The following is a 26,483-nucleotide window of genomic DNA, read 5'->3' as shown; positions in this document are numbered from 1 at the left end:
GGGCGGTCAGGGTGGGGTGGTGCGGGTTGGTGCGGGGGTCAGGGTGGGGGCAGGACTCTAGGGGGCGTAATGGCTGGTCATGAGACAGGCCGGAGGAAGTCTGAAAGTAATATCCTTCGCTTCCTTTCCCTTTCCTCTTCCTTCTTTCCTTCATTCCCTCATTCCTTCCTTCGGTCTCTCTCTCTCCTCCTTCCACGTCTTGCCTCTTCGGTTTCCTTTATGTATTTTCTTTTCTTTCGTCTTTCTTTTTTTCTATTTTTGAATTTGTATTCCTAACACGTTCTCTCTCTCTCTCTCTCTCTCTCTCTCTCTCTCTCTCTCTCTCTCTCTCTCTCTCTCTCTCTCTCTCTCTCTCTCTCTCTCTCTCTCTCTCTCTCTCTCTGTCACTTCCACATGCTTCACTAACTCCGTCCTCCTCCTCCTCCTCCTCCTCCTCCTCCTCCTCCTCCTCCTCCTCCTCCTCCTCCTCCTCCTCCTCCTCCTCCTCCTCCTCCTCCTCCATTCCGCCTCTTCCTTTTCCTTCTTATTCCTTTTATCTCTCCTTTTTCTATCGTAGCCTTCCCTCCTCCACCTCCTCCTCCTCCTCCTCCTCCTCCTCCTCCTCTTCAAACATATTAGCAGGGGAAGATAGACAGACTGACAGGGGAAATCATAGCTGTGTGTGTGTGTGTGTGTGTGTGTGTGTGTGTGTGTGTGTGTGTGTGTGTGTGTGTGTGTGTGTGTGTGTGTGTGTGTGTGTTTGTATCGCTCATGTATTGCAGGTTCATAAAGCAGGAGTCTCACCGCTTTTCTCTCGTCCCTTTTGAGTTATGGCTCCCCTGACCTCATTACTTACACTCTCTCTCTCTCTCTCTCTCTCTCTCTCTCTCTCTCTCTCTCTCTCTCTCTCTCTCTCTCTCTCTCTCTCTCTCTCTCTCTCTCTCTCTCTCTCTCTCTCATTTGTATTTCTCCCGTATTCTCTCTTTTTTTCTTTGTTTCCCTCTTTCCTTGTATTATTTATTCGTATTGCCTTCCTCTATGCCACTTTTATCCTTTTTTTCTCTTCTCTTTTCTCCTTTACATTTGTGATTTTCTCTGTGTTCTTTCCTTTCCCTCCTTTTTATTGCGCTGTTTTATATTTCAGCTTTTTTTTTTACTCTCTCTCTCTCTCTCTCTCTCTCTCTCTCTCTCTCTCTCTCTCTCTCTCTCTCTCTCTCTCTCTCTCTCTCTCTCTCTCTCTCTCTCTCTCTCTCCATGTTTCTTCTTTTCGCACAGTTGCTTTTCATTCGTATTTCCTCTCCTTTTTTTCCTTTCCTCTCTTTTCCTGTTACTTTTACAATTTTACAGTCTCCTTTCTTTTAGTTTTCTTTCTTTCCTCACTCTCTCTCTTTTTCTTTCCTTCCTTCCAACAAATACCTTTCTTTTTTTTCCGTGTCACTTGTTTTCCTTTTCATTTAATTCTGTTACAAGATTTTTTTTTATTTCATTTCCAGATTTCTTTCTTTGTTTCTTCTTCCTCTTTCATTCCTCCTTCACTGCTTCTCAGCAAATGCCTTCATTTTCCTCCCTTTTTTCCTTGTTTTCCCGTTCAGTTCCCTCCATTACTGAAACCTTTTACAGTCTCACTTTTAGCTTTCCTTCTTTCCTGCTCCTTTTTCCCTCTCAACATCCGACTTGGATTTTTCCTTTTCTTCACAGTTGTCAACACCCGTCTCCCTCCTCCCCATTTCCCCGTCTTTTCCCCCCTCTTGTACCTTTGATAACTCGCCTACCTTTGATGAAATAATTATCTCTCCCTGAGTTACCTGCCCGTCACGAGGTAATTAGTGCTCATGTCCTCAGGTGTATGTTTGTGGTGGGCAGGTGTTTCGCGGTATGATTGGACACGTGGCGACAGGTGAAAGGGGTACAGGTGTGTGTTTGTGTTGTGTTGTGTTGCGTTAGTGCAGGTGTGTGTTGTGTTTGCAGGTATTACAGCGTTTGACAGGTGAGGGACAGGTGTGGTGTTGCTGTAATGTGATTTGACAGGTGTTTTTGATTAGTAAAGAGTATGGTTAGTCTCTCTCTCTCTCTCTCTCTCTCTCTCTCTCTCTCTCTCTCTCTCTCTCTCTCTCTCTCTCTCTCTCTCTCTCTCTCTCTCTCTCTCTCTCTCTCACCAATCAGTCCAAACCTTTTTAATTGGCCCGCCGTCATAACTCCGCCGTTTAAACCTGGAAATAAATAGTCGCGTTGTTATTTTTATCTATGTAACTCGCATGAAATTGAGAGTTAAAGCTGTGTAAAAATATAAAGAAAGAAAGAAAACACGATAAAACATAAAAAAAATGGGAATGTGTGTTTGTGTGTGTGTGTGTGTGTGTGTGTGAGAGAGAGAGAGAGAGAGAGAGAGAGAGAGAGAGAGAGAGAGAGAGAGAGAGAGAGAGAGAGAGAGTCATGCATTTTGAAACACATGAACCAGTAAAGCGAAAGAGGACGAGAATATGTGACAATAAGACCATGCACGCCTCTGCCTTTCGTTCACTACCCAATTCAATTAAGCCCAGGTGAAGCCCCCCATCCCCCCTAGACCCCACCTCTGTAATACCTGGGCACTAGTAACCGTGACTCCCCCCCGTGACAAGCCAGTGGTATGCTCCCCCCTGGTCTCCTCTTGCCAAACCTTCCCCCTCGTGTTTCAGTCGTGGATTTTTACCGTTTTCGTTGACTTAGTTTTTTTTTTTACTTTTTTTTTCTCTGCGTCTTTTAAATTTTTTTTTCTTATTTTCTTTTCCTTTCATCATTCTTTTAATCATCTGTCTTCTTTCTCTTTTCTTTACGTATTTTGTCATTTTTATTTATTTTTTTTACGTATTTCATCATTATTTTTTTTATTTTTGTCAATTTTTACTTTTTTCATCCTTATCTCCTTTATTTGCTGTTTATTGTTTATTGTTATTTATTTATTCATTCACTTATTTATTTATTTATTTATTTATTTATTTATTTATTTATTTATTTATTTATTTATTTATTTATTTTACTCATTGCATTTCACTGGTAGACTTTCCTGAGCCCTTTATCATTTTCTTCCTCGTCTACGCATTCTTCCCCCTTACTCTCCATCCTTCTAGTCTCCCTTCTTGCTCCTCTTCCCATCCAGCCCTTCATTCAGTCCGTCCCCTTCACTACTTCTCATTAAGCTCCCTTCCCATCAGCTCCCCTTCCACTCCCATCCCACGCCTCACCCTTGTCATGTTTCAGTCTTTCCTTTCCACATTTCCGTTCCATCCACCTCTTCCCGTCACACCCGCTCCGTCACACATCATCCTGTCTCCTCGCTAACAACGGAGGGAGAAAAACGTGCTCTCTCTCTCTCTCTCTCTCTCTCTCTCTCTCTCTCTCTCTCTCTCTCTCTCTCTCTCTCTCTCTCTCTCTCTCTCTCTCTCTCTCTCTCTCTCTCTACAAAAGGAATATGTTTTGTTTATGATTTACATGTATGGGGACTCGAACGGCGCTTTGTGGTGGTGATGGTGGTGGTGGTCATAGTGGTGGTGGTGGTGGCGGTGACAGTGATGGTGGTGCATAGTATGTCGTAGTGGTGGTGGTGGTGGTGGTGGTGGTGGTGATAAAGTTTCTTGCTCGAGTAATTTTAGGCTTAACTTGTAACTGGTTCCTGTGTGTGTGTGTGTGTGTGTGTGTGTGTGTGTGTGTGTGTGTGTGTGTGTGTGTGTGTGTGTGTGTTCTTTCGTTCGTTCCCATATGTGTACACTTAATGGTCGCGTGAAAGAGGGAAAAGAAATTTATTTACCTGGTTAATGGATGGAAGGGAAGAAAGGAGAGAGAGAGAGAGAGAGAGAGAGAGAGAGAGAGAGAGAGAGAGAGAGAGAGAGAGGGTTGGGGGGATGAGGGGAGGAGAGGAGGGAGAGGGAACGTATGGGACAGGAGGGAAAGGGGAAAGAGAGGAGAGAGCCATAAGGGAGAGCAAGTGGAGATAAAGGAGGGAAATAAAGAGAGGGATAAAAACGGGGAGGGAAGGGGAGGTGAAGGGGAAGGGGGAGGACCGGTAGTAGTAGTAGTAGTAGTAGTAGTTTAACCATCAGGAGATTACTTCCATGGGCGTGGTCATGACTAACTTGCTGGCGCCTCCTCCTCCTCCTCCTCCTCCTCCTCCTCCTCCTCCTCCTCCTCCTCCTCCTCCTCCTCCTCCTCCTCCTCCTCCTGTTTTCCTCTTGTATTCTCTTTCTTTTCTATTTATCCACCTACTTCACCTCTTTTTCTCCTCCTCCTCCTCCTCCTCCTCCTCCTCCTCCTCCTCCTCCTCCTCCACCTGTTTTTAACTCGTATTCTCTTTTTTTCCTTGTTATCCACTTACTTCACTTCTATTTTCCTCCTCCTTCTCCTTCTTCCACATGTTTTGCTCGCGTATTCTCCTTTTTTATCATCCACCTACTCTTTCCTCCTCCTCCTCCTCCTCCTCCTCCTCCTCCTCCTCCTCCTCCTCCTCCTCCTCCTCCTCCTCCTCCTCCTCCTCCTCCTCCAATACGTCATATATTTTCACTAGCTGTCAGCGAAAAAGAAATTTAAGAGGAAAGAAGAGCCTTTAAAAATTGGATACCGAAAGGAAGGTGGAAGAAAAAAAGAGTAAGAGAACAAAGGAGAGAGGAAAAAAGAGGAATAAAAGGTAAAAATGAAAAGAGGAAGAAGGAAGAGCAGAAGAGTAAACAGTGGACAGAATCGAATCAGAATGAAAGCACAGATAGAGAGAGAGAGAGAGAGAGAGAGAGAGAGAGAGAGAGAGAGAGAGAGAGAGAGAGAGAGAGAGAGAGAGAGAGAGAGAGAGGAAATAATAATCAGCTTGGCGCGACATGATTCAAGGGGAGGACGGACCACAGCCGGAGGAAGAGGAGAGGGAGGAGGAGGAGGAGGAGGAGGAGGAGGAGGAGGAGGACATACCACTAAAAGCACACAACCCATTGCCCTCCATCCTCTCCAATACCATGCATGGATGAGGAGGAGGAAGAGGGGGAGGAGTAAGAGGAAGAGGACGAGGAGGAGGAGGACGTGTTGGGAGGGGTTTAAGTGTTGTTGCCTCTACATGGTCAGCAAGCAAAGGAGTTGGCAGAGAAGGGAAGGGAAGGGGAAGGGGAAGGAAGGGAAAGGGTTGATATCACGCAGAAGGAGGAGGCTTGGACTGGGGAGATAATGAAGAGGATGAAGAGGATGACGAGGAGGAGGAGGAAGAGGATTAGGAGGTGGAGGAGCAGGAGGGGGATTAGGAGGAGAATTAGAAGATGGAGAAGGAGGATAGATAAGGGAGAGAAATAGGAGGAAGAGGAGAAGCAGGGGGAGGAGGACAGGTAAAAGGAAATAGACGCGAGGAAAAGGAGGAGGCCAGGTAAAGATGGAAAAGGAAAAAAAAAACTAGGACATATAAAAAGGAAAGACACATAAGGAAACACACTAAGGAGAACTCCTGCTGGATTATAAAGGCAGGATAGGAAGGAAGGAAGGCAGGGGTGGGGGCGCAGGAGGCTCAGGTATCACTAGGCTTTCCCCAGGTGTGTGTTCCCCAGGTAGCTTCAGGTAACGTGACCCGGTAGCCTCGCCAGTGACACCCGGACAGTGCTTCACCAAATGAGATTGTGGCCGCTGCTTTACGATGAACCCGCTTGGGACTCCGACAGGGAAGGGCTGAGGGAACTGCGGGAGGGATGGGGTGATGGGAATGGAAGGGGTGAGGGTCGTGGAAGGAGTAGTAAAGTGCGGGTGATCGTAAATGTGGAAGGAAAGGAGGTGGAGTGGAGGTAGGAGTTGGAATGGAGGGGTGGAAGCGTTGGAAGTTCTGTGGAAGGTTACATGTGAAGATGGTAGGGAAAAATGTGGAAGTACTTAAATGGAGGTGAATGTAAATGTGGAAGGAAACTAAGTGGAGGTAGTCGTGAATGCTGAAGGAATGCAAGTGGAGGTAATGTAAAAATGGAGGGGTGGAACTGGAGGTGGTAGTGTGTGTGGAAGGGAGGGAAGTGAAGATGATATATTGGAAGTAAAAGGAATGGAAGGGGAAATAGTAGTGGAAGTGAAGGAATTGAAGTATAAATGATAGAGGAAGAGAAGGAGGTGGATATAGAAAGGATGGAAAAGCAGGTGGAGGTGGTAGTGGAAGTGTAAGGGAAGGGAATGGAGGTGGTATTATAGTAGGTGTGGAAGTGTTATTGGAAGTGGAAGAGAAAGAAATCAAAACCGCCATTAAATGTGGAAGAGGAGAAAGTGGAAGAAATGGAAGTGAAATTAACCTAAGTGGAAATAGCAAGTAGTGATTATTTTTTCCTGAGGGCAAGATTTCGTGTCTGTGCAGAAAGGAAAAAGTGGAGGAAGGGAAATAGTCGCAGGTGGGGGCGTCTCTTTAAAGGATGTGAGGGGAGGGAGAGATTCTGCAGTGGAGGAATATTATGATGAAACATTAAATTAGGCCAGAAATTTATATTAACTCATTAAACCTCATCCTATCAATTTATTTTTTCCAATTTTCCTCCCGTCCCATGTTTCCCACCTCTTTCCTCGTCATTTCTTCCCTCTCACAGCTCTTCCCGTTAGTTATTCTTCTGTCTAACCTTTCTTCCCGTCGTTTCTTCCTTCTAACCTTTTCCCTTCAGTTATTATTCTGTCCGACCTCGCTTCCCATCAGTTTCTCTCCTCTCCCATCTTCCTTCTTGTCATTCCCTCTGTTCTCTTCTCTCTTCTCTTCTTCCCGTCATTCTGTCTCCTGACCCTCCTCATCTCGTCAATGTCTTCCTTCTACCACCTCTTCCCTTCAGTTCTCTTCTCCCACTTCTTCCCGTCAGTTTCTCCCTTTCCCATCGCCCTTCCCGTTGATTTCTCTCCCTCTCCCACCTCTTCCTGTCATTTTATCCTGTCTCACCTCCCCCTCTGTCAGTTTTAAGTCAGTTTTGTTGTTATGGCCAGTGAAATTATCTATCCATCTTTTTATATATCTACCTACCTATCCATTCATGTATCTGTCTGTCTGTCTGTTTGTATCTATCTACCTGTCTACCTGTCTACGTATCTGGTGTTCGGAGTGACAGTGGGTATGGGAGAGAATGGACGTGAGGGAAGGGATGGGGGTTTATGTAATGAGTGGAAACCAGATAGGGAGAGAGAGAGAGAGAGAGAGAGAGAGAGAGAGAGAGAGAGAGAGAGAGAGAGAGAGAGAGAGAGAGAGAGAGAGAGGGACTGGACCGGTGACTGAGGAAAGGTTGGCTATAAATACTGGGCTTGTGCTTGTCGGCGTGAGAGAGAGAGAGAGAGAGAGAGAGAGAGAGAGAGAGAGAGAGAGAGAGAGAGAGAGAGAGAGAGAGAGAGAGAAAGAGAGAGAGAGCTTGCATGTACGTGAAAGTTAAGGTTCTAATAAAGGAAGACACAGAAATAATAAGAGAGAGAGAAGAGAGGAGGAGGAGGAGGAGGAGGAGGAGGAGGAGGAGGAGGAGGAGGAGGAGGAGGAGGCAGCGGCGGCGGCATGTGTTAGCAGTATAAGGGAATACCATTATAACAAGGCACAGTGAGGATACTCTGGAATAAGGAGGAGGAAGAGGAGGAGGAGGTGGAGGAGAGGGGGAGAAGAGGAAGGGGAAGTGAGAGTGGACTACCGTGTTGCAATGGCGGGGAGGCGGAGCTGGAAGATTAGATGGGTTTTAGGAGGGGAGAGAAAGAGGGAGAGGGGTGAGAAGGAAGGGGGAGAATGGGAGATAGGTGATGGTGGTAGCGGTAGTGATAATGGTGAGGGTGAAGCGATGGTGACGAGAGAGAGAGAGAGAGAGAGAGAGAGAGAGAGAGAGAGAGAGAGAGAGAGAGAGAGAGAGAGAGAGAGAGAGAGAGAGAGAGCCGATTAAAAACTAACATGACTAATTTAATTTTTTTTTCAACATAAACACGATGGAGATGAGTCATTACTGCTTGCATTGGTGGAGATGAGTGGAGGAGGAGGAGGTGGAGGAGAGGTGGAAGACTTCACTATTCGGACATGGTCATTACCTCTCCATTTCTCCTTGATTTAGTGTCCTCCACCTCCTCCACTTCCATTCAAACGCTCGTACAGGGACGGAGAAAGTGGAGATGAACGAGGAGATGAGGAGATGGTGTGGAGATAGGATGGCTCGATTATGCTGTTGTTCGGTGAAGGAGAAAGAGAAGAGAGAAGGAGAGGAGAATAGTAATGAGGAGAAAAAGGAGGAGGAAAAAGAAAAGAAGGAAAAGGAGGAAGAGGAGGAGGAGGAGAAGGAAGAAAGTGGAAAGGGGACACGAGGAGGAGACTGAACAACAATGAGGAAAGAAGAAAGGAGGAGGAGGAGGAAGACCGAAGAAGGGAAGGTGGAGGAAGAGGAGGATAAATATGAAAGAGGCGAAGGAGGTGAAGAGAATATTTAGCAGTGAGGAAGGGGGAAGAAGGAGGGAAGAAGAGAAAAGTGAAAGAAAATTAGGAGTACGATGAACAGGATAACTAAAGATAAGGGGAAGGAGAAAGAAGGGAAAAAAAGAGGGAAAAAGAGAAGAAAGAAGAAGAAAGAGGGTAAGAAGTTAGTATGATATGTTAGGATCGTGACTCTTGAAGTTGCTGGAGAGTGGAAAATTTCAAGAGGAAGAGCACGGAGAAAAAAAGTAGGAGGAAGAAGAAGAGGAGGAGGAGGAGGAGGAGGAGGAGGAGGAGGAGGAGGAGGAGAGTATTGAGTCCCGGTCGTCGTGTTGGCAACCTCACTCGTGTGGTCATCCTTGAATCTCTAGTTACATTTTCTTTGCTCACGTTTTCTTTACTCATCCACCATCACCACCACCATCACCACCACCACCACCACCACCACCACCACCACCACCACCTCCTCCTCCTCCTAGTATCATCACCATCATCATTATCATCATTACTGGACACGTGACATTTTCAGAGGAAGGCAGGCCAGTGGACACTCGCTTCCTATTTCCTCTTTCTCCGTGTCCTATTCTCGTGGGCTCTTCGGGGCAATAAAAGGATAAATGTTTACCCAGAATTCGCCTCTCCCTTTCCCTCCTTCACCTCCCTCTTGTCTTCTCCCTCCTCCTCTCCTCCTCTTCCTTGTTTCCTCTTCCTCAGTTTCATCCTTTCTTCTCTTGCATTTCCTTTTATTCCCTGTGTTATATATCCTGATGTTTTATTCTCTCTCTCTCTCTCTCTCTCTCTCTCTCTCTCTCTCTCTCTCTCTCTCTCTCTCTCTCTCTCTCTCTCTCTCTCTCTCTCTCTCTCTCTCTCTCTCTCTCTCTCTCTCTCTTTCTGCTATTTTCGTAACCTCCGACTCTGTATTACGGTATAGTATAACAGTATATCCTCTTCCCCCTCCTCCTCCTCCTCCTCCTCCTCCTCCTCCTCCTCCTCCTCCTCCTCCTCCTCCTCCTCCTCCTCCTCCTCCTCCTGTCATTGAATCAAATATCAGAGTTCCAGAATTGTAAAGAGTTCTTCTATAATATGTCCATGTAATTTTAGCTCCTCCTCCTCCTCCTCCTCCTCCTCCTCCTCCTCCTCCTCCTCCTCCTCCTCCTCCTCATCATCATCATCATCATCATCATCATCATCATCATCATCATCATCCACCTCATTCTTCGTGGCTTCAGGAGTCGCATGAATAGAATAAATAGGTATGAAGAGAAAAGAAGGAAGGAAGAGGAGGAGGAGGAGGAGGAGGAGGAAATAAGCCGCGGATAGAAGACTCAGACACGCAGAAAGGAATGAAGAAGAGGAGGAGGAAGAGGAGATGGGGAAAGATGAATTGGAGGATGAGAAAGAAGAGGAAGAGGAGGAGGAGGGAATGATAAAGGGCCATGATAGGGTACGAACAAGAGGAAGGAAACAAAGGAGATGAGATAAATGGAGGAGGAGGAGGAAATAAAGGAGGATGTGAGGTAGGGTACGAACGGGAGGAAGGAGGAAGCAGAGGCGATGACGGATTGTGAAGGGGGAAGAGGAAACAGAAGGTAGGACAGGAAGAGGAGGAGGAGGAGGAGGAGGAGTTGGGGTCGATAGTTTGGTCATTACGTAGTGTAGAATAGAAGAGTGATGATGAAGGAGTGGGAGGAAAGTTGGAGAGAGAGAGAGAGAGAGAGAGAGAGAGAGAGAGAGAGAGAGAGAGAGAGAGAGAGAGAGAGATTACTGATTACAAGGCCGAAGGAAAGTAGAAACAAGTAAGAAAAAGGAAGACGAGGAAAGAATAAAGTTTAGAGACGAAGAAAAGTAAAAAAAAAAAAAAAAGATACGAGGATAATTACAAAAAGAAAACAAAAGAAAATATGAGAAATGAACCAATGTAGAAATAACACAACTGAAAAATAGGGAAGAGGAGAAGAAGGGAAAAAAAGCAGAAAGCACAACAAATATAGAAAGGAAAAAACTAACCAAAGCAGAAATAAAAATAGGAATAAAGAAAGGGAACTGGAAGAGTATGTAGGGTGAGGAGGAGGAAGAGGAGGAGAAGGAGGAAGAGGAAGAAGACATAACCGTAGGCAAGGCTTCACTCCCCAGCTCGTTAACAAAACAAACAGGTATCCTTAAACCCCATGGAAAGAGCTCCCCTGAACCCCAAAACCCTCTATTAGCAGCAGGGCGGGGCTGAGGCGGGAGGGGATAGGAGGGGATGGGTGAGTACAAGGGCGCCTGAGGTGGATATGGGTGATTGGGGGGGATGTAGATAGAATTGGGTGAACAAGATAAGGGGATGAAGAAGATAGTGGAATGTATTTATGGGAAGAGAGAGAGAGAGAGAGGGAGAGAGGGAGAGAGAGAGAGAGAGAGAGAGAGAGAGAGAGAGAGACTTATTTCTGAAGCATATATCTGCCCCGCACCTCCTCTATTTCCTCTATTTTTTTTAAGCTACACGGGTTTTGAAGGTTGTTTTTGTGGCGTTTAGTGACAAATTAACAAGACTTCCGCGATTATCAGCAGGGAAGGACCCTCTTGAGAACCCAAGCTAATCCAATCTCAGTCCTTTGAAAATGGTCGTGGGTGAGAGAGCAAACCGTTTCTGAATACTGGGCCAAAGAGGGGAGAGGGAGAGAGAGAGAAGAGCGTGTGTAGGGTATCTGACTGGGGGGCTGGGGGGTGGGGGCGGGGCGCATATAAGAGTAGCCAATCATTACCCAGAAGTCAGTCACGGGGCGGGGCAAGGCATGTCGGGGCGGGGCGTGACCGTGAGCTGAGTGCAGGTAAAAGATCAATTTAGCTTATCGAACATGTATCCCCCCCTCTCCTCCTCCTCCTCCTCCTCCTCCTCCTCCTCCTCCTCCTCCTCCTCCTCCTCCTCCTCCTCCTCCTCCTAGCAGCGTTAACGACTTGCTGTTTTGCTTCCAATAACGACCTTGGACCTGGTTATTGCTACCTGGTATTCGTGTGTCGTGTGCCTGTGTGTGTGTGTGTGTGTGTGTTCCTTAACTGCGATAATGCACTCGTGTTTGGTTTAACTTTTTCTTCCTTTTATTTTTCTTTCCTTTGAAGCGGCAACTTAACGGGACTTTTTTTATTTATTTTTTTCTTATTTAGTGCTTCTTTCTTATTTTTTTATTTTAACTTTTCTTTTATTCTCTGGTCAGCCTCTTCCACGAGCTATACATATATAAATGCATAAATAAATAAATAAAGTATTGGGTGTATTTACATGAGGGTGATGATGTACAATTATCAGTGGTTATGTGGGTTTTCACCTTCAATGTTTGTAATCATAACAGTTTGGCTGCAGGTAACACAGCAACACAGGTAACACAACACCAAGCAAATTGTTTTTCCCATACACCTGCCAATTAAATTTACATAATAATGCATTCATGAATATAGGGAAATTTCGACACTTAATAGTCTCATTTTTGCCTAGTTGTGAAGGGAAATTTAAACCTATGTACAATAATAGTGGAATAATGGGTCTTGTTTCAAAATGTTTGATACCTTTGAAAATTGTTTAGGTTGCTTATAAATTGAGTATTCTGGAAGATTTTTCTTGTGTTTTACCATGTGGAAACCCTCCTCCTCCTCCTCCTCCTCCTCCTCCTCCTCCTCCTCCTCCTCCTCCTCCTCCTCCTCCTGCCCCGCTGTCGCCTTTCTTCCCCTTTAAGTCCATGTTCTGGCGGCGTCCAGCATTGTGCACTTAAAGTTTGGTTTTGCGCGATGCTCACACGGCCTTCCCTACTTCACTTCTTTCCATCCTCCTCCTCCTCCTCCTCCTTTTTATCTTCAGTCAGATCCTTACCCTCATTATCCTCTTATTTTTCGTCTCTTTTTGTCCTCTTTCTCCTCGTTTATTGTCTCTTGATCATCCTCCTCCTCCTACCTCATCTTCCTTGACGTTTGCAGTGATCAAGCAGCTCATCATCAGCTTGTCCTTTATACCTATGTCCCCACCCTCCTCCTCCTCCTCCTCCTGTGTGTGATTCTCACCTCGATTATGCAAATGAAACCGATTTATTCTTTGCATTCCCAAGATTTGGCGTATCACAGACTGATCTTAGATGGAGGGAGGGGAGGGTGGAGACGAAAATGTCGTGGGGGAAGGGGAGGAAGGGGAGGAAAGGCGTGAGAGTGAGGGAAGGGTGATTGTGGGAAGGGATGGAGGATGAAGAGTATTATGGGGAAGCCCGGGGAATACTCAGGTGTTTGAAAGGGCACGTGAGGCGCTGGTGGGGTGATAGGGTACAGGTGAGGCTGTCCTGTTCCTGTGTCTCCCTGGTAACCTGCTCGAGTGCAGGGGGGGATGGAAAGGGAAGTAATACAGTAATGAAAAGGATGGCACCGCCTCGCGTGGCGCCGCGCCTCCTCCGCCGGTCTGGTACACACACGATAGAACACCTGTCAGAACAAAGGTGTAGGGGGTGTCTCCCTGTGCCTCTTTCTCTTTTGCTCTCTTCCTTACCCTCGCGCTCTCTCTCACTCTCTCCTTGTGGTGCTCACCGGTAGCCTGTGTTTCCAGCTGCCAGCATCCCAGCAGAGGGAGCCTCACATTATCGGAAAGAAAGTGGCTGATGAGTGTTGACGCCTGTCTCCTCACGCCAGACTAGGAGACCTTTACCTCATTATAGCCTGGGCCACCTCCCTCTCAGCGGGGCTGCCCAAGGCGTGAGGCCACGTGTGGTGTTGCTGAGCAAGTTTTGTCATCTGCTGGAGGTGATGTGACGAACAGTGTGAAAAACTGCGTGTCCAGCCCACCCGCTGCCGCCATAAGTGTGCCGCTCTGCAGGAATGTCCCGGATACGGACTCCCGCCGTGGTCTGGTGAGGCGGTGAGCAGAACGCGTGCCCCCACCCCGCCACGTGCCATGTTGGGCCTGTGGGCGAGGACTTGAGGCAGGCAGGCGGCAGGTGGGCCATGGTGTGGGGAGAGACGCGAGGCTGAAGGTGAGCAGCCTCAAGTGTGAGTGATCACGAAGGTCAGCCGCGCAGTGATGCTGGCGCGCGGAGGGACTGTTAGCGAGAGCAGCCTCGAGAGGACGTGTAGTGACCACCCCTGGGGCAGCCCTGGCAGACCTGGCAGACCCGGCAGACCCGGCAGCCTCAGGGCCCGAGGCCATGTACCGGGGCCCATGCCTGGCGGACATCTCGGAGGCTGAGGAAGAGGCAAATGAGGACTCGTTATCGTCGGCCTCCACGGCCTCCTTCTGGAGCCACGAGCGGGAGCTGTACGACCCCTGGTGGCGCGCCACGCCGCCCACTGCTGCCGCCATTCGGGCCTCCTCCTCCACGCCGCCGCTGTACCGCGGTCTGGTGCGCACGGCACCTCCCACCTCCCCTGTGCGGACCAGAGCGCGGAGACCGAAAAGATCTGCTCCCACCGGGCGCAGCACCACGCCTCCCGCTCATTCCTACGCCCCGCCCAGGAGACGCGCCAGACCATATGGTAAGACCGGCCACTCCTGCAGCAGAGCAGGTTTCACAGGCAGGAGCTGCCACTGCTTTCTCGTCGCTCTTTATGAGGCGCGGGAGGGCGCTGGCGGCTCCTGTGGTAGGGAATGACTGGGGCGTCGCTGCGTAGCGGCCTTGTGGCAGCCAAGGGCACGTGGCCGCGGCCGCCAGTAGTACGGTGTTGCCATCGGCGCGCGCCACCTCCAGCACTGGACTGCGTGTGGCCAGGGAGGCAGTGTAGGGCGTATGGGATAGCGAGCTGCTGCTGCTGTTGCTGCCGCCTACCACTTTAAGTTCATATTGAAACCTTCCGGACCCTCGCCCCCCCAAACACACACACACACACACACACACACACACACACACACACACACACACACACCTGTCGTGGCGGGCGTAGGCTAGCGGTGCGCCTGTCGTAGGGCGCCGCTTCCGTGGCGTGGTGGTGTGTTGCGTCACAGGCGGGCGGCCTCTGGGTGCCTTTGGGACTGTGCTCTTGTCGGTCTTGTCAGCTGTCGCCTGGAATAAAAATAGAGTAGCGGAGTGTGTGTGTGTGTGTGTGTGTGTGTGTGTGTGTGTGTGTGTGTGTGTGTGTGTGTGTGTGTGTGTGTGTGTGTGTTTGTGTGTGCGTGCGTGCACAGACAGCATGGTGCGTCGCAGCTCTCCAGTGGCAGCTCCACGCATGACTACGGCAGCCATATTGATTCCAGTCAGCTGATGCCTACCCCGCCCCGCCCCGCCGTGCCGCTTCTTTCTGCTCCGGAAACACTTGGGTCACGGCGGACCATCGGTACTCGCGCCGCCCCGGCAGATCCTCGCTCCCTCATGCCGGTGAGAGGGATGCTGCTCGCGGCCTTAACACTACCGCCGGTCCTGCTGCGTCACACCCATATTTGTCACGTCGCCCAGAAATCCCTTTTTCATCTTCTACTACATCTCCTCCTCCTCCAGATAATCATCCTCCAGCGTAGCGTGACACATGAATACATCCGCGTGTCATCTTCATCCTCTCCATTATAGATTTACGTGTCATCTCCCAGTCCGTCTTCCTGTCGCATCCGTCACTTTGCCCTGCCACGCCGCCTTCCGTCACACTGCGCGTCACACCACAGACCCGCCCACCGGCAGTAACACTAATGACATACACCCGTTTCTGGGATAATGAGAGCTGAAGTACGGTGTAATATTAGCACTAGCGCATCTGGTACCGAATCAACACTGTGTTCGTTGTTGTTATTATTGTCGCTGTATAATTTACTCGTTTTGAAAATAATTAACTCATAAATCACCAACACAGTAGCTTTATAATACAATAACCACGCAATTAACCACCCTTCTTGTTCACTTGTATCCCTCCCATATCACGTTCCTCCTCCCCAGTGCCCCTCTCCGCTTCTCCCCCTTGTCCCCATTTCTCTTCTTCCTGCCCTTGTGGAATTAAAACAACGGAAAATTCTATATAAAGTTATTACCAACCCTTTATAGTTACGACCCAGAGAGAGTGAGGGGGAGGATGTTTGGGAGGTCCTCAAAAATGTTGCAGTTCTCCCAAAATCGTGGCGTGAGAGAAAACGGCTATAGTCTAGGTACGTTTTCTCTCACCACGAACAGTATGGAAGAGAAAACGGAGTATATTTTGAGGGGACTGTCTTACATTCTCCAATACATGTCTGCAGTTTGTATGCTAATGTTACGTTAAAACTTAATACTTACATTACTGCCAGGGGTTTATTTTTGGTGTTTTTAAGGTGTAGCATTAATTTTGAACTGCCCTTGTGTTTCTTTTTATACGTACGCTTCCCTCTTCCCTCTCCCCTCACCCCTCTCTCCTCTCCCCTTGCGTCCCCTGGCTCCTCCCCCCCCCCTTCCCTCTCCCAGTCTGGCCTCCCCTCCCTGCTTCCCTCTCCCATTCCTCCTTGTCCTCCCCTCTCCCCTTCCCTCTTCTCCTCCTCGCAGCCTCTTCCCTCTCTCCCCTCTCCCCTCACAGCTTTCCCTCTCTTCCCTCTCCCCTCCCGGCTTCCCCTCGCTCCCCTTCCCTCTCCCTTCACGGACGGTCCTCTTTAAGGTGCCTCGCCTCGTGTGCTCGCTTTAACTCCGTCACTGTTGCCTTAAAGCTTCTTCTAAGCTACGTTAACTTTGTTTATATCTTGGTTCGGGACGTGAACGCATCTTCCCCTCACCTTCCCCTCACTTTCTACTATTCTCTCTTCTTCTCCTTCCTTCCCCATTATTATTTGCCCTTTGTTTCTTTCTTCTTCCTTATTCTTACCCTGCCATGTTTTCTGTATTTATCCTCGTTATTTTTTCCATTTTTCCCTCTCTTTTTCACGATTACATTGTTTGTTTCCTTCCATTCTTTATTCTCAACCAGCTATCTTAACTTCCCATTTCTTCCTCTTCCTTCCCCATTGTTTCATTCCCCACTTTCTTTATTCTCACTCTCCCATCTCTTTTTTTTGTATTCACTCTCCTTCCCTCCCCTCTTCTTCCCCTTCCTTCCCCAAATTAGTAACTTCTCCCCTTTATCGTTCCTCTTTTTTCCTTCTTTCCTTCCCCCTGTCCACTCTTACTGGATGCCTTCTCTGTCTCTCCTCCCTTCTTCCTCTTTCCTTCTTTCCTGCCCTTCTCCATTCCCACCCTGACATCATTCTTCATAGAGTCATCATCCTGTTTAGTTGTCTCTTCCCCCCTTCCTTCATCTCCATCCTATTAAGTCACCTCTTCCTCCTCCTCTCCTTCATTTCCATCTTCGGTTCCTATTATCTTTCCTTGTGTATTTCTTTCAACGCCTCTTTTTGCTGCTCCCTTTCTCTTCTTTCTTCTCGTGTTCCTTCTTCAGTGCCTTTTTTGTTCCTCCTTTTTTCTTCAAGTGTTCTTCAGCGCCTCTCTCTCTCTCTCTGTTCCTCCCTTCTTCTTTTTCCTACTAGCGTTCCTCCTTCAGTACCTCTTTCTCTTCATTCCTTCCTTCCTTCCTCGCGTTCCGTTCCTCCCTTCATCTACCTCGTTCTTCGCCCTTCATTGCCCTTTTTTTTCTGAGCCTCCTTCGCCCTTCAGCGTCTTCTACTCCTCGGTGCGGCGTGACCTGACCTCCCTTCCCCTACCCTACCCCGTCCCCAAATATGACGCCACACCCCCCTGATCAAACAGCAAGTATAACCCTTTTCAGATCCGCCGCTGCTGCTTCGCCAAAATTTAATTCAAAATGAAGTGTTTGTACTGTGAGTTATCCCGCCTCGCCACGCCTCGCCTCGCCACGCCTCGCTTCGCCTCGCCTCGCCTCGCCTCACGTCATTTCATCTCATCTCGGATCGTATTCTCAAACATTCCTCATCTCGACTGTGTTTCATTGTCTCAGTCGGAAGTTACAAGGGTTTTCAAATGTTTTATTTCTTGATTTTACTGATGGTTTAATGATTATTCTGCACCATTAGTTGAAAAAAAATATATGTTAATGAGAACCCGACTAATCATTTCTTAGGTCTTTGAAAATAGTCACGAGAGCATTTTAGGGGGTTTTCGTGATTTTATTGATAGTTTAATGAATATTCAGCACCATTAGTAGGAAAGCAAGAAAAAAAATTAAAACAATAATGAAAACTCAACTTATCATCTTTATGGCCTTTGAAAACATTCATGAGGAGAGAACAAAATATTTTCCTCATCTCACCTCATCTCACTCCCCCCCTCCTTTTCTCCTTCATAAGTCAATTTCCCATCTTTCTCCACGTCCTCTCACCCCTATTTCCAGTATATTTATTTTTTCCCCATTCTCCCACCCATGTATTCTCCCCTTCACCCCATAGTGACTGGTAGAAATGAAGGGATGAAGGGACGGAAGGTGTAAAGGAGTGCTTGATATGTGTGTGTGTGTGTGTGTTTCCAGGTATCATTTGCGCTTTAATAATGTGTTGCTTTTTTTGTTTCAGGTGAGTGTTACGATCCTGTCCTTCATTCCAGCTGTCGTGAGTATGACGGTATTATTATTATTATTATTATTATTATTATTATTATTATTATTATTATTATTATTACTATTATTATTATTATTATTATTATTATTATTATTATTATCATCATCATCATCATCATCATCATTATCATTATTATTACCATTACTTCTACTACCACCACCACCACCACCACCACCACGCATCTAGTACCTTTAAACTTGTTATTTTCGTACGAGCTTAATGTTTCATCTGTTTGAACATTAATTTGGACTCTGGCGTACATAACATCAACATCAGGGAGTGTTAGGTGTTGTGTGATGAAGGTGGGGAAGTCGTGCGGGGATCTGGTGATATCCTTGGTGGTGTTTTGGTGATTCTGGTGACTGCAGTAGGGATAGTGACTGGTATAAGCAGGAATGTAGTGACTCTGTAGGTTTGTATAGGTAGGTGTGATCGTGGCACGTATTCTGAAACGCTTTGCTCTCTCACCACCATTATTATTAAAGGCCTCAGAGGTGATCAGCCGGGTTAATAGTGTAGAATTCTTGATAATCTGTTACTAAAACCGTAAAAAACACCCTTGAAAACCTCCACATATAACTTCACCGATAGACCCTTTTAAATGAAGTCGGGTTGTGGCGTAGAAGCGTTTCAGAATGGTCCTGTGTGTGGCGGCGGTGGTGTGTGCGGGTATACGATGGCAGTGTGTGGTGAGGGTACAGTGGTCGACCCCTCTTCCTCTTGTATAGTGAGGGACGCAGGGGGACTTCCATCAGCGGTTCCCTTCTTGTTGTTGGGAAAAGAATTAGATTGTCCTTTTATTTGATCTGAGACATCGCTGTAAGCAAGTTTTCCCTAGACAGCGCGCCGACCTCCCGCCTCGCTCACTGCTACGTGAACTGAGGCGAGGCAGAGGAGTGGAGGCGCTATGCTCGCTGCGGCCTTCCTGTTTTGTATTCTATAGTCTGGGGCGGGACGGGGCGGGGCAGCTATGGGTAGGGAAGCTCGTTCATCGCGGCCTCTCGTTCACCTTCAGGCTCAGAACCAATATTTCGTGAAGCATTTCTTATGGAAATTGGTGAATGGCATCTGGAGTCCGCCCCCACCCCCCTCCGCGTGCCCCTTTTTCCTGGAAAGGGGAGCGGCGGTAATAGGGGAATCAAGGCGACGCCCACCACTCCTCTTGTCCCGGAAATTTTCTTATGCATAAATTGACTGGCATGGGGGGAGGGGGCGTGACGCGCGTCTGTTCAGGTGTGTTGTTGTGACGGCAGGTTGGCGTGAGGTTGTAAGGCCGCCGCGCCCTTCGGATGGGTGGCGACGACCTCAGACCGGTGCTTCTCGCCGTCAGGAGGCAATTAACATCCTTCCCCAGAGCCAGTGTCGTGCCCAAGTGTTCAGCGTTAGCCAGCTATAATCCTGCAGCTTCCCCGCAGCCCCATGCCCTCGCTGCCCCTCCCTACATGCACCCCGGCCTTTACATCAGAAGGACAGCCTTTACGGGGGGCCAGGGAGGGCCGTCAGCGGCTGCTTGACGTATGGCCTCGCTAACTGGTGGCTGCGTGTCAGACCCTCGCTACGGCCGTCGTAATGCAAACGAGCACCACTCCGCCAGATTACCAGCCGCACCCCACCCCCCTACGCCGTTGCCCGTTGCCCTAACTCACTCACACACACACACACACACACACACACACACACACACACACACACACACACACACACACACACACACACACACACACACACACACACGGCGCGTACCAGTGTCCTCTGACCCGCGGTGGACGTGTGTCGTGTCCTCAGCATGCCGACGACCGCAGCGCCGCTCCTGGACATTCCTCACGTATGCATCTACACAATGTATCCACGACTCGGCCGTCCGCTGTGGGAATTTTGGCCGTGTTGGAGGCACGGCGGGGTGGGGCGGGGCGGGGTGTGCGGGGCGAGGAGGATCCGGGGTGAGCTACTGGTCTTATCGCTGGCATTTTTTTTGTTCCTTGGTGCTGTAGGTGGTGGTGGTGGTGGTGGTGGAGGGAGGAGGGAACACGCTTTGTTTCCCGTAAAGAGGCGGCGGCAGGAGGCACGACCTGATACTGTGCTCTTTGCCGCGCCAGACAATCTCCGCGGCTGTCAATACCACTGAGGCACGGCGCGGCGCCCCCCACGCCGTGCCCGTTAATGTGGCCAGTGTGTTGCCCAGATAAACACTGCTGGGGAGGGGAGGGCCAGGATGCCTCCACCACCACCACCACCACCACCACTACTACCACTACCACCACCAGCACCACCATTCCATACCCACCCTCACGTCCTCTTCACCATTCCTCATCCTCCTTTTACCTGCCTCACCTTCCCGCCACTCTCACTCCTTATCACATCTTCATTCAAATTTTTCTATTCACACCAAAACTACCTTTCACATTTTTTTCCCCCGCATATCCATTGTACATGCATCTTTTTTTTCCCTTCACCTACCTCTCTTTCTTATCACTTCCTCAACCTTCACCTCCATCCATTCAATTGAACCCCAAAACCTCCCTCCCCTCCCTCCTCTCCTCCCCAACCCTTTTTCCATCACCCCCCGCGTCCTCCCCTGCCCCTCCCCTCAGCAATCCAAACTCATACAGAAGGGGCGTCAATCGGGCGTGATTCCCCTGGCGATAAAGATTGATATGCACCTTGTAGCCAGCAGTCGCCGGTGACACTTTAATGGAGCACTTTATTGCCTGATTTAGGACACCAGTTAATTCACTTTACCTAACCTAACCTCCTCCTCCTCCTCCTCCTCCTCCTCCTCCTCCTCCTCCAATTTTCAGTGTCCTTTCCTCCATTTTATCCTAATCTCTCTTTCCTTCTTTATCTTTCTTTCCCTTCCTCATGTTTCTCCTGCATCCTATCTTCCCTTGTCCTTAACTCCCTTTTACTCCCTTCCTCCTCCTCCTCCTCCTCCTCCTCCTCCTCCTCCTCCTCCTCCTCCTCCTCCTCCTCCTCCTCCTCCTCCTCCCCGCCTCACCACTGTCCTATTTCACCGTTAATTACATTGCATTTTTAGGCGTTATGAACCGGAAAGTGAAGAATGCCAAGCGGCCGTTAGGAGAGGTGGACACACACACACACACACACACACACACACACACACACACACACACACACACACACACACACACACACACACACACGCACACACGCACAGGCCGGTAGATAAGGCAGACAAACAGGTAAAAATATAACATGGTGAAAATCATATATCATTACCCTCATTATCTCTCTCTCTCTCTCTCTCTCTCTCTCTCTCTCTCTCTCTCTCTCTCTCTCTCTCTCTCTCTCTCTCTCTCTCTCTCTCTCGTTTTTTCCTGTCTTGTTCTATTTTGTTTCCTTGTTTTCAGCCTTTGCTAAACTTTTTAACTACAGGCAGGGGTCGGAGAGGCATGGTTTGGTAGGACGGGGGTGTAGGTGGCTACTTTCTACCCCCCGCACCCCCTCTGCCTCCCTGCCTCCCTCCTCTTTACCCCTTTGTCGCTCCTTACCTCCCCTTGTTCCTCTGTCTCACTGTCCTCTACCCCTCCTCACCTCCTCCTTTCTCCTCTCTCTCACCACTCTATACCTCTGTTGTGTCTTGTATCTCTCCCTTTTTTTTCTTCTTGTTTTTCCTGCCATTTCCTTCATTGTTCCATCCTATTCATGTTTTCCTCTTTCCTCTCATTCTCTCATTCTCAGTCCTTATCCTTTGGCATCATTTCCTCCCATTCTCTTTCCTTTTTTTTCTTTTTTTTTCCTATTTTTGTCTTCTCTCGTCTCTCCATCCGTATCTCTCCTATTACCGTCTCTTCCTTGTATCCTTGCTTTCCTGTCCCTCCCTGTCCTCTCTCAATCTCCCTGTCTTTCTCTGTCCTAGTACTGGTTCCTCCCTGCATCCTCCCTACCTGTGTCATCCCTGCCTTCTTGTGCCTCTTCCTGTTACCCTGTCACCTTGCACTCCTATCTCACCTTGTCGCCCGTCCTCTCACCCTTCCTCTCCTTGTCACCCTGTCACATATCCCTCACTCATCTCCCTCTGTGCTTCATCCCTGCCTTCATGCATCCCCTCCACGTCCCCTGCCATGTTCCTAGCTCTGCCACCCTGCCACAGATCCTCCCACCCTTCCTCTTCCTTCCTGTCTCCTGCCACTTACCGTCCCTCGCTCACCCTGCCAGCCATCCTCCCGTCCCTCCTCCTGCCCTTTGTCCCCTAAAAAGCCGCAGTCATGGGGTCTTCACTCTCCCGCCGGAGGCTCGACGCGGCGCTTCGAGGGTCAAGTGTCGGAATAATTATCGCGGCGTGAGAGGTCGGCCATTTTGGATCGGCCTCGCGGGACACACAAATTCTGAGGGGAGGGGTGGCTTTGTGGAGGTGGGGGGGACGCAAAGGGGGGGCCGCTGGCATGACGGGGATGTGTGGCGGGAGTCTAAATCCGCTGGGCCTCTTAATCCTCTTCATTCCCCCTCTTTCGTGTGTGTGTGTGTGTGTGTATGTGTATGTGTATGTGCTTGCTTGTTTGTTGGTATTCGGCCATATTTTTTAGGGCAGTGGGTTAATTTGCATAATTAAAAACTGTGGCAGATGGTGTTAGGTGGTGGTGGTGGTGGTGGTGGTGGTGGTGGTGTAAGGTGGTGTTAGCGGTGGTGATGTGCTCTGTTGTTTATGTGGCTGGTGCGGTGGTGGTTGCGGTGGTGGTGGGATACGGCACAGAGCCAGACAGAGAAGCATGAACGAAAGTACAGGGGAAAGAGGGGGAGGAGGAGGCAGGTTGGGGGGAGAGACGCCGGTAGGAGTGAAGGAGTAGGTGGGGTGAGGCCAGGCAAGGTAGGGGGTGGATGGTATGGTGGAGTATGGGGCGGCAGGAGTGGATGATCCATTATGTAGGCCTGGGTGAAAAATGTGGAGCAGTGTAGAGGAGAGATGGTGAGGGAGTTGCGCTGATTCTGGAAGTGAGGGAGGGAGGGAGGCAAGCGGCGGGCGCGGGTGCGTTAGCCAGCGCTCAGTTAGTCTGGGAGACCGTGGCGTGGGGGCAGGAGGTAGCGACCCACCTGCCGCGCCTCCACACGCGTCACTCACCCGTCTTGCCTCCCACACCTCCCTGCGCCCATCGAGGCCCGGCGTGCCCTCCCTAGTAGGCACAGCGGCGGGCGTTACCTTCCTGAGGGTGGTGACGCATTCCGGTGACGAGTGAGCGTGGCGGCGTGACGGACTTGTTACCGAAACGTGCGTGACGTGAACGGCCGTGTGTTAGCAGATGGCGTGCGTGCGTGTCTACGTGTGTGTCCTGGTGTGATGGGACTTGCGTGTGTGCGTGTACCTGTATATATGTGTGTGTGCGTGTGTGTATGTGTTTGCGTGCGTGTGTGTGTGTGGAGGCAGCAGCATGGCCGTGACAGTGAGGGCGTCGCCAAACACCCACTAAAGGAGATAGATCTGAGGCTGCGGTGGTGGTGGCGGTGGCGGTGGTGGTGCTGGCGTGGCTGGGAAGGACAGCGGGGCCTGGACTTCCATTCCCTTCACACTCTCTCCTGCTGTGTGCCGTGGGTGACCCTGTGACGCCCCTCGACCTGACCTGTGGAGAGACGAAGTGAGGTGATTGGAGTGACCGTCAGGTGTGGAGGGGAGGGATTGAGGGTATGTAGATGGGGAGGGAAGTGTGGCGTGGAGCTGATGAAAACTGTATGTGGAAGAGGAGTAGTATGTGGAAGTGATGGGGAGGAATAATGTGGAGGGAAGGGGAACGGGAAAGTGGAGGAGGATGTACTGTAGATGTGGATGGAAGTAGGGAAGTATTGTTGAGGTGGAGGAAGGAGAGAGAACGTGGAGAGAAAAGAGGAAAAGGAGTAAAATGAATAAAAGATGCTGAGGAGGAGAGGAGAAAGAAAGAGGAAAGGGAGACTAACGAGTAATTGAATAAAAAAAGAAGCGTCTAGGTAATCAGCGTGGTTCTCTCTCTCTCTCTCTCTCTCTCTCTCTCTCTCTCTCTCTCTCTCTCTCTCTCTCTCTCTCTCTCTCTCTCTCTCTCTCTCTCTCTCTCTCTCTCTCTCTCTCTCTCTCTCTCTCTATAACTGCCTGTTGCCTTGCTCCCCCTCTCTCTCCATTACTCTCTCCATCCTTCGTCAATTTTCTTCCCCTTCCTTAACTACCACTCAATCCCTTCCTCCACAATTTCATCACCGTCCCTCTCTTCCTCTCTTCCCTCCCTCACTTCATTACCTCCCCTCCGGTAGCTCAGTGGTCGCTTCCCTTACCCAAGAACCTGCTGTACTTGGGTTTGAGTCCTGGTTGACGTATCCTTGTGCTCTCTCTCTTTCTCTCTCGGTCTCTCTCCCTCTCTCTCTCTCTCTTCCTGGTCGATAAATGGGTACCTGGGGAAATCTAGGGAGTATAAACAGTCACCTTTGTTTTAGAGTGAGTTTTAGGGTGAAATAATACACAAGGTGATGTTAGGGAGATCATCATAGGTACTCTCTCTCTCTCTCTCTCTCTCTCTCTCTCTCTCTCTCTCTCTCTCTCTCTCTCTCTCTCTCTCTCTCTCTCTCTCTCTCTCTCTCTCTCTCTCTCTCTCTCTCTCTCTCTCTCTCTCTCTCTCTCTCTCTCTCTCTCACCTGATATTCCTCCTCGTCCCCGTGTTTGTTTTCTCTAAGGATTTTCTATTATCCTTACCGTATACTCTCCCCTTCCTTTCTCTCCTTCCTTTCCCTTCCTCCTTCCCTCCGCTCCCCTTCCTCCATTGTCCTTCTTCTTCATCCTCTTTACCATGCGTGTTTCCTCTTCCTCTTTTACCCAACTATCTCCCGTTTTCTTCCTCTTCTCCCTCCTTCCCACCAACGTTCCACAGCCTGTTGCCTTGTCTCCTCTCCCGTACTCTCCCGCACTCTCCCTCACTCTCCCGCCTCTCCCATGTGCTCAGCTGACCGTTGGTGTGTTGCCGGTCATTAGTATTGCATGCCGGGAGAGGGGAGATGGGAAGGGGAGAGAGGAAGGGGGAGGGGGCAGCGGGGGAGGATTTAAAGGGACTGTGTAGGGGGAGTCTCACCTGTCCGCGTCACGCCCAGGTGTACCCAGGCTTTAAACTGACCCCTCCTCCTCCCCTCATCCCAGCATCCTTCCTCAAGCCTCCTCAGACTATATTCTCTGCCTCCTTTCCTTCCCTTCCCTTCCCTTCCCTTCCCTTCCCTTCCCTTCCCTGTTCTTTCTGTATTTCCCCTTCCTTCCATTCCCTTCTTCCGCCTTCCTCATCTCTTCCTGTACTTCTCCCCACTCCTTCCCTTCCCCTCAGTTCTCCCGTCTTCCCCATCTCTTCCTGTACTTCCCCTCCCTTCCCCTCCTTTTCCCATCTCTTTCCACTAAGCTTGATGCCTTGCAAATACACATACGTACTCACACACGCATGAAAGTGTGTGCGCACAAATACTAATAATATTAAGCAAATACTCCTCCTTGTAAACACACACACACACACACACACACACACACACACACACACACACACACACACACACACACACACACACACACACACACACACACACACACACACACACACACACACACACACGTCATATCCTCACGCCGCCATAACTCCTTCCCGATCTCAGGAATTTTTATCTGATACTCTCTCACCCGAATCTGAAAATTAGTCCCCAAGAGAAGTGACGGGGAATGGATGGCGGTGTCTGGCGCGGTAATAAATGGGGAGGGGACTTCAGAGGCGGAAGAGGAGGAGGAGGAGGAGGAGGAGGAGACTGCTAGTGGTTTTGAGTAGGGGGGGGGGAGAATCGGCCAGCGTTGTAGAGAGTGAGCAGTGTCTCCTTAATAGAGGTAGGCACTTCCTTTTCTCTCCTCCCCTTTCTCCTCCACTCCTCCTCCTCTTCTTCCTCCTTATCTCCCTAGTAGCCGTCACCTTCAGCGCCTCCCGCAGTAGCCACTTACTTTATGGCTTCATCAACGCATTCTCAGCATCCATTTCCCCATCCACTCCCTCTCAGCATCCACTTCCCATCTACGCCCTCTCAGCATCCACTCTCCCATCTACGCACCATACCATCGTCAGGAGGAATAGGGAGAGGGAGAGGCAGGGTGATATAACAGAGGGTGTCTTTCTCTGCAAAATAAGCGTGCGGCTACAGCCTGGCGGAAATGATGGATGGTTCCCTAGGGCGCCTTAATGCCTCCCCCCTCTCCGCCCTCCCCCCACGTGGATCACCTGAAAGAAGGAAAGGGGTAAAGGGGGGTGGAGTAGCTTGTTTGGATGGGGGTTGTTTACGTAAGGTTGTTTTTGGTGATGGTGGTAGTGGTGGTGGTGTGGGAGTGTTAAGATGGAAGGAGTGTGGGTATGGTAGGGTAAAGGAGGATATATGGGAGGTGCGTGGAGGAAATGTGGAGGTAAAAGGGAAGGAAAAGGAAGGGAAGGTTAAGCAAGTTTCGTGGTGGAAGAAGTGGATCATTTGAATTCATGAGGGAAAAGTTACCTGTTTTGATGTACTTTGGGTAATAAACACGTCTCCTCCTCCTCCTCCTCCTCCTCCTCCTCCTCCTCCTCCTCCTCCTCCTCCTCCTCCTCCTCCTCCTCCTCCTCCTCCTCCTCCTCCTCCTCCTCCTCCTCCTCCTCCTCATTGTCTGCTTCCAAGCCTCCGTTATCAGCTTCGTTT

At 49.5% G+C, this 26,483-nt stretch overlaps 1 protein-coding gene across 46 annotated transcripts in view; it reads left to right on the top strand.

Moving 5' to 3' along the window:
• The window catches only part of LOC135112709 (MAP7 domain-containing protein 2-like), a 101,703-nt gene that overhangs the window by 24,510 nt on the left and 50,710 nt on the right, over nucleotides 1-26,483 (top strand). For 22 of the 46 annotated variants that reach the window (XM_064027422.1, XM_064027413.1, XM_064027421.1 and 19 more), the window contains 2 exons: nucleotides 12,930-13,852; nucleotides 17,784-17,819. The exons of 2 other annotated variants lie outside the window; for them this stretch is intronic. In XM_064027422.1, the coding sequence (XP_063883492.1) occupies nucleotides 13,525-13,852; nucleotides 17,784-17,819 (364 nt within the window). In that variant the 5' untranslated portion in view covers nucleotides 12,930-13,524. Of the gene's footprint in view, nucleotides 1-12,929; nucleotides 13,853-17,783; nucleotides 17,820-22,853; nucleotides 23,053-26,483 lie in introns of those variants that run through there. 22 more of the 46 variants (XM_064027433.1, XM_064027429.1, XM_064027438.1 and 19 more) reach the window with 7 other exon arrangements.

This window comes from Scylla paramamosain, chromosome 24 (genome assembly GCF_035594125.1).
Source record: "Scylla paramamosain isolate STU-SP2022 chromosome 24, ASM3559412v1, whole genome shotgun sequence".
NCBI classification, from domain to species: domain Eukaryota; kingdom Metazoa; phylum Arthropoda; class Malacostraca; order Decapoda; family Portunidae; genus Scylla; species Scylla paramamosain.
The sequence above is the reverse complement of the archived record's forward strand: the minus strand, read 5'-3'. Positions and strand labels throughout refer to the sequence as shown.